This window comes from Leptodactylus fuscus, chromosome 3 (genome assembly GCF_031893055.1).
Source record: "Leptodactylus fuscus isolate aLepFus1 chromosome 3, aLepFus1.hap2, whole genome shotgun sequence".
Lineage (NCBI taxonomy): Eukaryota > Metazoa > Chordata > Amphibia > Anura > Leptodactylidae > Leptodactylus > Leptodactylus fuscus.
The window spans coordinates 130806959-130823110 of record NC_134267.1 but is presented as its reverse complement, the minus strand read 5'-3'; the positions used below and the strand labels follow the sequence as shown (position 1 = coordinate 130823110).

The window sequence follows — 16152 nt, the reverse complement described above, 5'->3', positions numbered from 1 at the left end:
CTGAAGTTGTTCTTCGCACCGTGCCTATAATTGTTCCGGCATATCAGCAGCTCGCTGCCACACCATATAATGCATGTGTTGTTGGCATCGATGATCCCCCTCAGGAGAACTCTGTTGACTTCTGGCTTCCTTCATAGCTCTCATTGTTTGCAACAAATTAGATTTTCTTTTTCCAGGTATGTTTAAAATTGACAAACTGCCAATTTGGATTAAAGGTGTTTGCCCATGTTAGTTTGTCTGCACTGCCTGGAGCAGATAAGATAATATGCAAATGTATTTACACAAACCACTGAGAGTGTGTGTTTACACGTAGAGATAACAGCCCTGGCTGAGATAAGCTGCTGCAGGAGCAGTGTAATATAGTATGTGAACATAAATTCATAACAGTCGCGAAGCCATGTCATTTACCAGGATAAAAAAGTAGCCTATGTGTTAATCGTGGTTACAATCTATCTATGTGCCAAATTTCTTTCAAATCCGTTCAGATGTTTTTGCGTGATTGACTAACAAACATACAAACATCTAAACTTTCACATTTATAATATTAGTAGGATGCACTTCTGTATAAATGTTGATAAGATATATATACTGTATCTATAACTGTTATTGCATGTCTTTGGGCAATGCCCAGTGTGCATTTAAAGAGGACCTGTTTCCAGGTCTCATAAGACGAATGACATATGTCATCTAATAAGTGCTGTCACCCTGTGTATTGTGGTGGTTTGTTTATCCAAATTGGTTCAGCAATTCCAAGAATATAAGCCCCATTAGTGTTTATACAATTGAGGATCTATTAGCCAAGCGGGCAATAACACTGTAGGATATACTGCACACAGACACCACATCCGGAGAAATCACAGTGTTATCGTCCACTTCACTAATAGACCCTAATTTGCATGAACACTAATGAAGCTTATACAAATTTGAACTGATAGTAAGATTGCAAACTCTTGTGAGCAGGATCCTCACTCTTATTGTCTGATGTGTTAATTTATCACACCATAATGTCTCATACTGTCAGTTCATATCCCCTTTGATTTGTAAAGTGCAGCGGAATATGTTAACGCTATACAAATGAAGTTATTATTTTTATTAGTTTAACAGTTTTTGTCCAGATTTGGAAATACATAAATGCTCAGGGTACAGATGATTAAAGGGATTCAATTATTAAAATTCATTTTTTTTACCCAACATGTAGGAATAGCCTTAAGAAAGACTATACTTCTCCTACTTTCTAGGCATGCACAGTCGGCTCTGCCGTCAGCCCTTGGGCAGGGCTAACTGCGCATGCCCACGGCAATTTTCCTGTGGCTGCTTACACAGTAAACTGATGTAAGCAGCCATTTTCTTGTGGCTGCTTACACAGTAAGCAGGGGTAAGTGGCCAAAAGAAAATGGCCGCAGGCATGCGCAGTCGGCCCGACGGCAGAGCCAACTGTACATGTCTAGTAGAGATGAGCGAGTACTGTTTGGATCAGCCGATCCGAACAGCACGCTCACATAGAAATGAATGGACGTAGCCGGCACGCGGGGGGTTAAGCAGCCGGCCGCCGTCAAAGCGGAAGTACCAGGTGCTTCCATTCATTTCTATGGAGCGTGCTGTTCAGATCGGCTGATCCGAACAGTACTCGCTCATCTCTAATGTCTAGGAGTTTGAAGCCAGCGCTGGAAGAAGACACAGGGAGAGGCCATTCCAGGTGAAGAGAGAGGCGGCACTGTGGAGTTCTCCCGTAGCAGTGCTTTTTGAGCGTTGGGGCCCAGTGCAGCAAGAGAACTCATTTGCATGCAGAAGAAAACCAAAGGTAGGAGAAGAATAGCCTTTCTTAAGGCTATTCTTACATGTTAGGGAAAAAAAATTGAGTTTTAAGGATTGAATCCCTTTAATGACATTGGGTCTTTGAAATCTGGTGACAAGTCAGCAAAGGGGTTGTTCAGGCTATTAATATTAGATTCTCACTGAGGGCCAGGGGTTGGATAAAATTTTTAAAAAAATTATACTCACCTACCCATGATCCTCAGTTTGGGCGGTGCATTCCCATTTTCCTCCAATCCACAGACTTCCTGGGTCAAAGGTGCAAATGGACAAGTGATCACCAGCTTTCATAAGGATCTGCTCATATCTTCAGGAGACAGACCAGATTACACACTATGCCATGTGTTTTGATTCATACATTGTGCTTGTAGGTAATAAAATGTAATTCCACTAGGAACAAACACAGGAGTCCATATGTGAATTGTAACACCTCTAAATAAGCCTTGGCAACATGCAGTGTAAATGCTCCTCTTGCGTTGAAAGATATATCAGCATCGTGCCAAGAAGAGTCCTAATTATTATTCTGTGCATCCAATAGCACTGTGTGCCTGTGTATGAATGACAAACTGCTTGTTCGGTGTTTCCATAATTTCTAACACCAATTAAAGGTGTAATCACATTTCAGTATTCATACTTAATAGGAAATTCATCTCAATATCTATATTTAATGGGATATTCACGTCGACATTCACATCTTAAAATTCACATTTAAGGGATATTCACATCTAAATATTCATATTTAAATGTGTCCCATACACAAAATTAACTATATTTGCAAGTAACAACATTGCAGCTTAAAAAGAGTGAATGACATGGCCCCTGGACATGGGCAATACCCAGGGAGCGCTCTGATTCAACTGCTCTGAGCACATGAAATGATATCAGTGTTGATTTTGTACAAAGTCTATTGTACATATGTGAGTTATACCATTTCAGAGGAACTACTAATAAAATACATAGCAGAATCGGGTGCTGACCCTGACAGTCAGCACTTATGAGCAGTGATGACAGTGATTTTCTACAATGAGAATAACTCTTTAACTATTCTTGTTTTGTAGTACATACCATACAACCTTTGATCATGTGTCTTGCTGTAAATCCCTCAAGACAATAGAGTAGTGTATTGTGCTGATAAGATTACTTAATGTAAGACACATTGGTTCTTCAGATAGTTTGAATGAACATGTGGGCGTGATGAAGATGAGTTTCTTATGTTCTACTGGGTGAGGTTATGAGATGATATAAAGGATTGTGCTTCCCTCGAACTGTAGTTAAGGATTACACGCAGCAACCATGAAGGCACACCTGAGTTGTGGATTCAGAGGGTCTGAAGACTACTGTAGCTGAAAAAAGACCCTGGCATCACACTGCAGATCTAGGGAGGTCCTGCTCTGTCCGCTAATATGCAGACTGTGACATGTGGCAGTGGACAAAGCCACATAGTCAAACATGGCTGCAGATCAAGTCACAAAGATGAACTATCACAAACAATATTGATGTACTAAGGAGGTCCCACAGGGTGATGTATGGAAAATTTTAGAACTGATGCACTGAATGGCAAAGTGTCCTTTCCACCATATTCATACTGCATAAATTGAACAGTTTGCAACATTATAAAAACTGTGCCTCTCTGCAACAATTGGTGGTACTATTACCGCATTATGTTCAGTAAAGTGAACAGTTTTACCGTATCAGTGCTATTTGAGGATAGACTAAAGAAAGTAATACTAGTTGTATTTCACAGTGATATGAATGCCAAGAACTATAAAACACAATCCCTTAACCCTGGGCTGCTGCATGTAATGCTTGACTAGCAAGGTTCACATTCCATATAGGTAGACCATGCAGCAGTTGTGAGGGTCCCTGGAGACATGGGAGCTTAGACTACGTTAAATCCATAAACATGTAGAAAAGGAAGTCCAGCACCACATGACAAAGTCATATAAAACAGCACCAGATACAGAAAAGGCAAAAAACTGTTTCCAAACTTACTGAAACATGATGGTAAGACATGCACCAGATGAGACACAAGGGGGAAAAAAATCACCTACGCGTTTCAAAGCTACTGCTTCTTAGTCACTTAGGACTATCACTGTCACTGTTTACCATAATGTCTCAGTAAGTTTGGAAACATTTATTTGCTTTTTCTGTATCTGGTGCTGTTTTATGGGATTTTGTCATGTTCATTAAAATTTAAGTTTTAATCATTGCTTGAGCTACTTGGTGCTGGACTTCCTTTTCTACATGTTTATGGATTTGCCTTGACCGGGACTCCGGGAGGTCTATTTTGTCTGGGCATAGAATAACCAAGAATTTTTTCACTTGCTTACATCTGATTAATTTTGGGCTGTGGACTTTTGTCTTTTGTTATCTTAGACTAAGTTGGCTGATTTCCTTATGCAGAAAATACCACTAAACAGGTTTTAAACTAAGTGTCTTGTAAAGACCTGGGAGAAATACCAAGTTCTTCTCTTTCAGGTGTTTATACTATAGGCAATGTTACCAAGAACCAAAGGGGGGGGGAAGGGCTAGTTTAATGATTTTTATGGAGCCCTCTCTGCATAGTCCCCTGCTTGATAATGAGATGTTGTCCTTTTAACTGTTCCTCCATTATGGCCAAGTCTTGTTTTTTTCGTTCTATTTCGTACAATCAGTCTTGGCAGGCATTGACTGACAGTAAAGCACTGGGATAATTGTATAATTGGCCGCATAGTTGTGAAAATAATCAAACACAAACAACCCTTCTGCCAGGTGAAAAGATTATAGTACAGTATGTCAACCTCAATCTCAGCCATTCACTTGGAAGCCTAGACAAAGAAGTCAGCTGCACTATTCATCATAGAACTAGTGTTTAGACAGTTTCTTTTAATGATCTTTTTCTTTCTATTACTTTTAGAAATCTTTAGCCATTCCATGTTCAGATGTCCACGGAGATACCATTTAGAAGATCTCAGCACTGACTGCTCATAAGTATCACCCAGACGATCAGGGCAACATAATAAAGTTAAAAACCATTTTCTAGATAAATGCTAATTTGTTTTCCTAATACAGTCTTCATCCTGTATAAGAGTGTGCTTCATTCTCTGGAGAGAAGTTGCTGCAAGAACATTAAAGGGAGTGTACCATTGCACCCATCCATATGCAGCTAACAGCAGTTGTGTGTAGGGCAATGCATACACTTCTTAAAACATACTTCTCCTGTCAGCTCGCAGATATTAAATTTTTATTCTTTATGCAAATAATCTAAATGGTGCACCAGGGGCTGACATATTGCTGAAGAACAGGAAAGTGTTTAAAAAGCTTATGCATTGTCCCACACCACTTCTAATAGTTCCATGAAGCCAAATTTAATGGTAGACTCCCTTTAAAGCACAGTCACTTATTTTTTAACATTTTTATTACCACGTTTAATGAGTAAGACGAGGGTAAATTCCCTAAACCCCACTTCATCAGTTTCTCGTATCCACCATGTTATTCGTACATGATATCTGGAACCCTAATATGTCATCCTATTACCAGCTTTCAGTAATGTTTGGGCATTAAGTAGGACATTGATGAGTGACCATTCTGCTGATTATTAGACAATTGACATCGATATTAGAATATAGTACTGAGTTACTCAAAGACTGATAATGCTGTTAGATAGAAACAGCCATTGCACTGGTACTATAATGTATATTATGTTTTATAGAAAGAGTCCCTCTCATTAGTTCCACTATATGGTTTTATAATCTCAACCACAAAAAAGTTATTGGTTATTGTTATTTGTATAATATGTGGCTGGTTATTATTTTTGTCCTATTATTGGCCATCCCTTTTTTACTTCTATTTTTCCGATTAATGGCAAAAATATCTTCTCTGGATGTGATCATCAGTAAATCTCTGTGGTCCTCATGCCTTTAAATATATGTATGTATAATTTTGTACTGAATAAAATTGATATATTTTGATTAATTTTGGCATGAGCTTTTTGTGGTTAAATATCTTTTGGACGCTTCACCCAGCATAATGGTCTGATTATATTAGAACTTACATGTACTTTTGTATGATGTTTGTCCACTATTCTTGTAGCTATATAAGGTATATTTATATAGTTTTATAGTGTAATGGACAGTGTGTGCCATCCCTCTGTGCCACTTAGCGGGATTGACTTTGGGCCTCTCCCAAGGGCATTATCTAAGTAGTCTTGCCAGTATTCACATTCTGAGCCCTTTGGAAAGGCTACCAGGCCACTACCTCTTGGAGTGTCCCTAGTGCAAGAAGTGGATGGCTGACAGACGCAGAACCCCTGCTGCTTTGCTCTCTAGTATGCAGACCTTAAAGAGACTGGGACATGTGGCAGTGAACAGATACATACAGGTGAACTGTCACAAACAATATGGATGAACTGAGGAGGTCCCACGGCAGTGGCGTAACTACCGGGGTAGCAGCGGTAGCAGCTGCCACAGGGCCCGGGACATTAGGGGCCTGGCGACAGCCACTACTGCTGCTTTTTTTTTTTTTTTTAAATAGGCCATTACCGGCTGGAGTAACTCCAGCAGGTAACGGGCCCTATTCACTTACCAATCTCAGCAGGGGCTGGGATCGGTAAGTGACGCCACAGGCCCCATAAACACTAAAATTATACTCCTTTTCAGAGACAGGAGAGGTAAGGGAACATAAAAAAACACTATTACCTCTCTGGGCTCAAGAGAGGCTTTGGGCCTACTTATGTGACATCCCTGACATCACATGGCCGGGGCCTGCTTCCCGAGTCATGTGACGTCCCAGACGTCATTGAAGATGGTCGACACCACCGAGGAGTGCCACGGAGCCAGGGAGAAGTAATAGTGTTTTTTATGTTGGTATCCCCCCTCGGTCTCTGATTATTATGCTCTGGGGTCTGTATGCAGGGGTAAGGGGGATCAGTCAGTCGGGATGTTCAACGTCATTAGGGGGTCCCCATGTCAAAAGGTCGCCACAGGGCCCTGCCATTCCTAGTTACGCCACTGTCCCACGGGGTGATGCGTGGAAGGTTTTAAGACTGAGGAGAGAGGCTGAGTTAAAAGAAGGGACAAAACATAAACAAGGGAAGGAGAGATGGCGGATGCTTCTGCCAGACACAGCTCATGGCAGACACAAACCACCAGTGCTAAATATAGTATATATTAATATACAATGTATACCATTTTCTGGAAAATTGCAGATGGTTTTCTTTCAAGGCAAAGACATCCATTTGCTGCATGTATTCACGTGAAGCAACTGACATTCGCAGAATAGCCTTAAAAATTATGCTATTATTTCTGGTCAAATTCTATTTCTCCAGAAAAATTAGGAAAATGTACTCCTGATGAATTCCAGGCTAATAATACAAGGCTAATCTCACAAGCATAAAAGATAACTTCAATGAGACATTAACTTAGCATTTTTACTTGATTTATTAGGTCTGGGTAATAATGTGCCTGATGTATAAAAGTGTGCCTTAAAGTACTATCATAATATTACATTATTGGGGCGGTTATGGGATTTTAAAAAGAATGAATTAGATGATGTAAAAGTAATTTATCTTAAAATATTGAGCTTCAGTTTTTTTTATCTAGACTAAATGTCATTAATTTTAATTTGCAATGTTCTCCCATTAAAATTACTAAAATGTTGAATACGGTATATTATTCTTGAATATAAATAATGTATTGTTGAACATACATGTCACCCTACAGCACCATGAGCTTCAACTTTGTTAAGGGCAACATACTGAAGTTGTACTATGGGGTTTATTTGTCATGAATTCTGCTACAGTTTTGGTGCATTGTCCTAATGTGCACCAATTTAATGAAATGTCAAACCATGTTTAATGCATCTGTCCTGAGATAATACACCATTTTATATGACAATCCCTTACTGAATGGAAACATTGCTGTGGCTTAGGTAAATATTTACCACATTCACTGAAGAGAGTCTTGGAGTGCTGTGGGTTTTGTTTTGTTTTTTTCATTTTCGTACCACTTACTGAAGGGAGAATGCAAAAATTTTTACAACTTTTTTTTCCAAATCACTTTTCTTAAAACCAGTGTACATTAGCTCAAGGGGATAACCATGCCCAATTTTCCATCTATTTTTCAAAAGTGGAGTTAACGGCATAAAATTGCAAAATGTACAAATGTGTCTAGAACAATGCAAACCCTATTTTTGTGATTTTTTTTTTTTTTAGGTACCAGAATCCTAAACAGAATCCTGAACTGCAGGACTTGTTTAATTTTGTCACACATTACATACAATGTATGTTCATTAGGGTGGACCGAGATATCTGAGGGTCTCTTTGCAAGAATAGTTATAGGCCCCTTTTTTTACCAATACCTCAGTATAGAACAACCGTCTTACATTTCTCTAACAGTCTGCCAGTAATCACTAGCTATGGAGTTTATTAACACACATTTACCCTTAGTCAGTAGAATGGACACTAGAAAGATGTTGTTGAGGCCATAAAGCCCCTGACCTACTGGCCCTCTGTGTAACAGGTTGCCCCAATGGTATGTCCTCTCCTGGTCATCATACAACATGACAGAAATAGTCTATTCATAACTTTTACGGACCCATATACGGTACATAGTTTAGTTAGCCAGTCCCATTGAAGTGATTCAGTTCAGCTTACTTTTGGCGTTCCTCTGAATCACCCCTGATAAATAATGTCAGGGAAAGAAACAGCTGTGCAGGATAGATATTACCATGCTCAGCCAACTGTGTACTCATGAGAAGTAACCACCACCAGAAGTGTCTGGCTACAGATTGTTCCCAACTGAGAGTGGAAGTGTATGGAGGGAGTTGGCAGGAATGACTGTCAGAAGAATGAGCATTCGGTAGACAGCTATTGAACATGGATGGGTACTTTTCACTCGGCATTAGAATCCTTATGAATAAAGTAATTAGTCACTAAGAAATGTGTTAGGAAGTAATTGGGATGAAATCTGTGTTGCAAACCTTCATTGCCCATACACATTCAATAGTTGTCTGATTCACAGATATTATTCCCAGCTATGAACTGAGGTGGCGTGTGTTGCCATATGTGAGAGGAAAGCAAGCTGCTGAGAGACTCTTATGGACACAAATGATTGGACAGAGGAGTCCGGCATCAGCTTTCTGTCTTCTGCCACTGCATTACACATCACTGCTAGGCCAAGCATGTATATCTGAATGTCTGTCTAGATATACTGTCAATCTGTATGACATCAGACTAACATAACTCATCAAGTTTAGCTGAATCTACTAATGGTAGAGAAATATCTCATCTCTATGGCCAGCTATTCACAGCTGTTCCTTCTGAATTCTGCATACACATGCACACTCAGTTTGCATGTGTTTTTCAATAGAGAAGTAAATCTGTAGTAAATCACTTCCAGAAAGGTGGTGGCTTATCTCATATAATAAGAAAAGGATCAGGCATTGTAATTCACCATGTCCATAATCTGTCTGGGGAGAGTGGTGACATAATCTTGCCTGAGGAGAATTGTGAGGCCCTCATACACCTAAGATATCTGCCAAAATTGGTGAATTTGGCTGTCTTTTCTCTTATGCTTGTAGGGGCCATAAATGGAAAGAAGAACAGTAAAGTCATTTGATTATGATATATTTACATTAAAGAGGTTGTGCAGAAAAATATGTCTGCCTTCTTCCAAAAACAGCACCACACCCAGAGGCGTACCTGGAAGCCTCGATGCAAGATCTGAAACAAGGCCCTCATCTATCATGTTCTATGTATAATACAGTGGCGTAACTAGTAATGGCGGGGCCCCATGGCAAACTTTTGACATGGGGCCCCCTGACCAACATCAAAGACCCCGACCGACCAACATTCCCCCTGCTTGCGCTATTATGACCCATAGTGACCCCTGCACACAGTATTATGCCCCATAATGGCCCCTGCACACATTATTATGCCCCATAATGGCCCCTGTACACACAGTATGGTACCCCATAGTGGCCCCTGCACACAGTATTATGCCCCATAATGGCCCCTGTACACACACAGTATGATGCCCCATACTGGCCCCTGCACACATTATTATGCCCCATAATGGCCCCTGTACACACAGTATGGTACCCCATAGTGGCCCCTGCACACAGTATTATGCCCCATAATGGCCCCTGTACACACACAGTATGATGCCCCATACTGGCCCCAGTACACAGTATTGTGCCCCATAGTGGCCCCTACACACAGTATTATGCCCCATGGTGGCCCCTGCACACAGTATTATGCCCCAGTCATGTGACATCAGGGACAGCACACTAGTAGGCCTGAAGCCCAGAGCCAGGAGATATAAGTAAATGGGGCCCATTACCAGCTGGAGTTACTCCAGCCGGTGACGGCCTATTACAAAAAAAAACACAGCGGTATCGGCTGTCGCCGGGCCCCCTAATATCCCGGGCCCTGTGGCAGCCACTACCGCTGCTACCCCAGTAGTTACGCGACTGGTATAATACTAGCGTCTTACTATACTATATAGAGGCGTTTGGGCCCTCTGAGCCTCCAGGGCCTGGTAACAACTGCACTTCTTTCTATGTAGTTATGTGTAGTATCGCAAATTAGTCCCATTTACCTTAAATTGAGCTGAGCTGTAATATCTTAAACAACATGTGAGTCTCTCTTTTTGGAAGAATTTGTTCATAAGAGTTTCCTATGTGCAATAGAAATGAGTTATAACAGCAGAAAGCATGTACTTACCGGTACAGACACTTCATTGTTACTCTTCAGTTTTCCAATGATAGTATAGCCATCCAGGCTAATTTTGCCTCTTGGAACAAGCGTGAATGTATCCACTTTGATGCAGTCAATATAAAGTGTGATTTTATCCTTTTGCACACTAAATAGAACTTTGTGGAAATTAGTATCAAACAGGAAAGGGAGGTGGGAAAAGGTGACAGTTTTCAATTTCCCATCTGTTCCCTTGTAAGAGAACTCAAGGGCTTTTTTAGGAGCATTGAAATTGATAGCTGCTTGCTGCTTTCCCTCAGAGTCTACGATTTGCCAAATACTCCAGTATTTGTTCTTTGTGCTGTCTTTCATCCGGAAAGTAAACATAAAGGAATATTCCTCTGGTAGCCCGCTGCCATAGATGTGCCTAGAAGCATACCATGACAGTACATAAATGGATGCGCTTTTCAGAGCCCAAGGAATCAATCCATAAAATACTTCTTTCTCTCTTTGCTTCTCTTACATTGCAGTAAAACAATACATGCAAAGCACGGCATTAACATTATAAATGTACTCTCATGAATGAACAACTTCAGAATTAAAATACATTTTTGAAGATGTTAAGAGCAATTAAATATAAAAGACATTTAGTCTGTACAAAATGTAAATTTGTCTAATTGCTTTTATTAATTAAATTGTCCAATCCAGTCAACTGCTGTTCACATTAATTGCCCTATTTGCATATTTGATGGAACTGCCACAGTTAAGTGTGCAATCAGCAATTGTGCCAATTAGCCCATTTTATGCACCTTCTAGTAGGAAGGAAGACAAGTCCATAACTAGACAGAATTGTATTGCTAACTACAATGAACACAAATTATTATTCATGCTAACAAAATTATTATTATTATGGATATAGAAAATATTACTAATATTCATGCAAAATGCATAATAAAAAATTACATAATTAAAACAAAAATAAATTATTATTTTTTAATTATTCTTATTATCATCATCAGTAACAATAATCATACCTACCCTGTAAATTTCAGCACTACTACCTTAGGACAGCGCCTGCACTATTTATTTTATGTCACTAGAGGGAGCTTATTGACAATACTTGCGAAATAAATGCGTTGAAACAAAGAATAAAAGAAAAGAATGCTGTCTTTGTCATGAATTTAATTTGTTTACTGAGTCACATAAGTATCTTGGACCTGCACATTACATAGTCTTTTATTTGCTTTATCATTTAATATACACTAGCCTTTTACCCATAAAATTGCTGGAAACATAATCTCAGTAGTTTGGATAAACAGGAAAGCAATTACAGAGCAGTCACACGTTACTAATGTAATACACAAAACAAACACCGTACTCTGTATATTCACCATCGTCATACTTACAACTGATCTACAAGTAACACACCTGGTCAGAATCCTGAAGTCAACATTTGTCCCCAACTGATAGGCCACTTGGAATGGCGATGTCCCCACAACAGTCTGTATGGCTCCGACTGATGCAGCTCTGTCTATCTGGAACTTGGAAATCAGATCAAAGCCTAAGGAAGGAAATGAGAAGTTCATGTTTGTTGCAAAGGAGATAAACAACTGTTAATGAGGTGAATAGATCTCTAAATATGGAGTGCTGGGGAATGGCAAGCTACTAACATATACAAGTATACATGCTGGAAACAACCAAGATTAGGTACATATACAGATGCATCAGTCTGTAATATGAGTATTGATTATTACAAATAGCTTTGGGTAAAATTGGTTTTGTTAATATGTTTTGGAAAGATAAATGGAAATGAATATGCCCACCATTGCACCTTAGGTCACACATGCTACTGAATATGCATCAGCTGAAAACCACCACCATCACAGATCCACTCTTGCAGGAATCCTTGTGGCTCTCAAGCTGCATTCATCCTTTACATTATTGGTAAAATCTGCAGCAATAATTGGCTTGCTGTGGATGGAAAACTCCCAGTGTTGTGACTTTTTTTCACAGCCCAGTTAAATCTCATCCACAATGCTGATAGATATTGCAGCAGATTATAATAGGCTGACCCCTAAAGGATGCATCTGCTAAGTGTTACTATAGTAAAACATAGGAATGGGTCACTTAATAAGGGAAATTATTTCTCACATAGCAACCTTGCAGGAGATTATTATAGTAGTCGCACTAGCTGTAACACACCTTTGCCAAAAAACAAATAAATCTATGGATAAATAACTTTAGTGAATGCTTTAGAAAGATATTACTACTGGTGCTTATCTTCATTGAGGACAAGAAGAGTCTATCCTGTTCAGTCCATGTTTCCCCTGACTCCATAGCATGATATCTTAGCATGTAACATCCCTCATAAGAGCTTAAGTGCCAGCGATGTGCCTATTAAGACCTAATGACAAAGGCCATACATGATATATGGGTTTTGCTGATAAGCTGTCAAGTCTCTTTTACCTGGTAGATCATCCTGTCCACCATTGATTGGTGGACATTTGTGCTGGACATTGTTGAATTTTAAGCTGAATGGAAATCCTAAAAAGAAACACAATATTAACATACAGAAAGTTCTAGAAATACTGAAGCTAAACTACGTTATGTGTCAGGTTATTGTGTTGCTTGCACATAGGAATTGTACACTGATTTTAATGTGAATAGAAGCTGTGACATTACTGGCTCTCCAGGCCTTCTCAGAGAACAAGCCTCACTGTATTTCTAGTAATCCTACTGTAGCCACATCCATTACAGTAGGACTGTTTGGCATAGATTGTAAGGGGCGAGCCACCCTTCATTGAATGCTCCCCCGCCCATCCCTCATTATTGGAAGGAATGTCTACAGGGACTGTGTGGCTTTGCTGCCGGCAGGTTGTGGTTTATTGACATTTACAAGAACTAGAGAGGGGAGATCAAATAGACGACCACCTTAATCTAAACACTCAATGGTCTGCTTTTCTGAAAGCACTCACTGTGTGCAGGAAAAATAAACATTTTTCTTTACAAACGAGTTCAATATGACCTAGGAACATTTTGGAAAATGTTGCTCAGGTCTGGTTTGTGAGTACAGGGGTTTGAAATGTGGCCTCTGGGCAGAGCACCCACTTTTACACAGAGGGCTCTTTTTTCACACAGTGGCCCAGTCTGTACGGGTCTTTCCTTTGAACAACATTAGCAGTCCAAAAACACCTTTCAGTCCCAATGTAACATATACTGTATCTGCAATTACAGTTATCTGGCTACAAGCCAACTATATAGGATCAAAGCTGAATTCATGCCAGTATGATCCAGCCCCACCTTGCAGTTTACAGGAAATACAGGCATGATAAAGTATACCTTAATACACAACATTTACCTAGAAGGATAAGTGTACTATGTATTGCAAGTCAGCACTAATGGAGGTTTGCAAACATTTTCATAAATAATACCATTTTAAGGCTGTTATGTCCATCTATTTATCTAACCTGAATTCAGTCTATCACATAACCATCTGCATATCTAATTTACGTTTTATATACGTATACAACATATAGGATTTCTCTAACCTCAGACTGTCTATCTGTGTAATATCTATTCATATTTATCTCATTGTCTACTGATATGAAAAACGCAGAATATCTATCTTTTATAAAATCCACATTTTGTCCTCTGCAACAATCTGTGACATGGTGAGTCACAATACAATAAATACATAATAACAGTCAGTCATATAAGAAGTGTTCTTGGCTACACCTTTATCTCTTTGTGTCATATGTATTGATCCATCCATCTATCTAGAATTAAAAAAAAAAATAGGCAGCACTGCAATATCAAAAAATGAAGGGACTTTTATTAGCCAAGTGCATTGTTTCAGAACTTAATGAACCTGTTTCAAGTCCATTAAGGACTGAAATGTGACACTGAGCTAATAAAAGTCCCATCATGTTTTGATATTGGAGTGCTACCTGTTTTTTGGGAATTCTATTATATAGTGATTGGCTCTGCGATGTGCGACCCAACGTTTTGTTTGGTTTGGTGCTACTTTATTTCTTTTATCTATCTGATCTCCTTTTGCATACTATAAAGTCATGTTTTCAAGTTGTATTTTTATCATCTATCAATGTTATATGTAATTATTTGTTCAGTATATAGATAAAATGATTGATAGATAGATAGATAGATAGATAGATCATAGATCACTTACTTGTATAGTGTTCAATTGTGCCATATACCAGACTTCCCAGGAAGCTGATGGTATACAAGGCAAGTGGAAGGTTCCTATAAAAAGAAAATTTGCTGATTACAATACCAAACACACACACACACACACACACATATATATATATATATATATATATATATATATATATATAATCTTATACATATAGAATGTCTTGCAGACTAATATATCAGTCTCCACATTATACAAAAATTCTATCGTCAGAGCTACCTAATGTAACTGTTTTCAAGTTATAGTAGATGTTTTCAGTTTACAGTTCACAGATACTTGTTATATACTGTAGGAGTAATAGTATTACTTTTCTATACTTCTTACAATATGGTTGCACTTACCAGATGCCCTTCATGTCTCCTTATTCATTGGCGTTAGCTCCCTGCTATCCCTGGGCACTGAAATTTTTCAGAAGAGATCTAATTATTTATAGGGAGTATAATTCTTTAGCATTTCTAGGCCAATGAGAGACGGTTTGGCTGGCCCTGGACTCCACCTCTGCAGCTATTAGGATGTGTACAGTGTACAGTTTGTGTAGTACAAGAGGCTCAACCAGGGGTCTGCAGAGTAAAGAGCTACTGTGAAAGGTGAGCTTAGAGTCCTAGAAGCAGGAGCTATTCTCTACTATTCCGAATTTATTGTAATCTGTCTGGAGTGGCTCTGCTTACACAGCCAAATCTGAAACATTGATAGAATTGTGCAGTAAAGAACTACCACAATCCCAGCGCTAGATGTATTTCTATGTGGTTATAGATGTATTTTATTTGGTAAGACAACAATAAGCGATATTACATTATAATCTCCAATTTACAGTGTCCAAAAATGAACAATGAATCTCTCTATTATTGGTTAAAAAATAAACAAGATAAGGAATAGTGGATTATTTGGAAATAGGAACGCTAAAGGGAAGCAAGACTGTACCCTCATCAAAGACAGAAATTATTTACTGTAAGAGCAATGAGGCCATGGTGTTCTTGCTACATGATGCAATGATTACAGGGAAAAAAAACATAACAAGGGGCTCCATGCAAGAATACGTGTGGACCCCCTTGAGAGAATATGAGTACATGCTCTCTAACAGCTAAGAACATCTCCCTTTATGTCTGGCTAACCATCTGTCAGTAATTGTGAGGAATAGTTATGTCCTTCACTAAGTACGTTACATGTAATCTAATAGACAGTAGAGAGATGTTTTTGATGGGCAGAGGGCCCCTTTTCCACCTGAGCCCTTGTGCAGTTGCACAGGTTGCATAAAAGCTCAGAAGCAGACACTGACAACAAAGGGCGACTGTGCAAAAAGTTTGACTTGGTCCCTTCTGTTAAACAACAATATAATACACTAATATATAATATAGTATAACCCAAATGGGACACATGAGGCACACATTTCAGTGGCTGTGTCGCAAACTGCTAGTTCCCAGGCTGCTTATAACACGATTGGATGTGTCAGGATCTT

At 39.2% G+C, this 16152-nt stretch overlaps 1 protein-coding gene across 1 annotated transcript in view; it reads right to left on the bottom strand.

Annotated features, from left to right (window-relative positions):
* Positions 1 to 15088, bottom strand: part of COL9A1 (collagen type IX alpha 1 chain) — a 127400-nt gene extending 112312 nt beyond the window's left edge. Inside the window, exons 1-5 of the mRNA XM_075269540.1 lie at positions 15038 to 15088; positions 14670 to 14743; positions 12950 to 13027; positions 11912 to 12044; positions 10514 to 10910 (exon numbers count right to left, since the gene is read on the bottom strand). Of these exons, the coding sequence (XP_075125641.1) occupies positions 10514 to 10910; positions 11912 to 12044; positions 12950 to 13027; positions 14670 to 14743; positions 15038 to 15051 (696 nt within the window). The 5' untranslated portion in view covers positions 15052 to 15088. The remainder of the gene's footprint in view (positions 1 to 10513; positions 10911 to 11911; positions 12045 to 12949; positions 13028 to 14669; positions 14744 to 15037) is intronic.
* Between the last annotated feature and the right edge of the window lie 1064 nt (positions 15089 to 16152).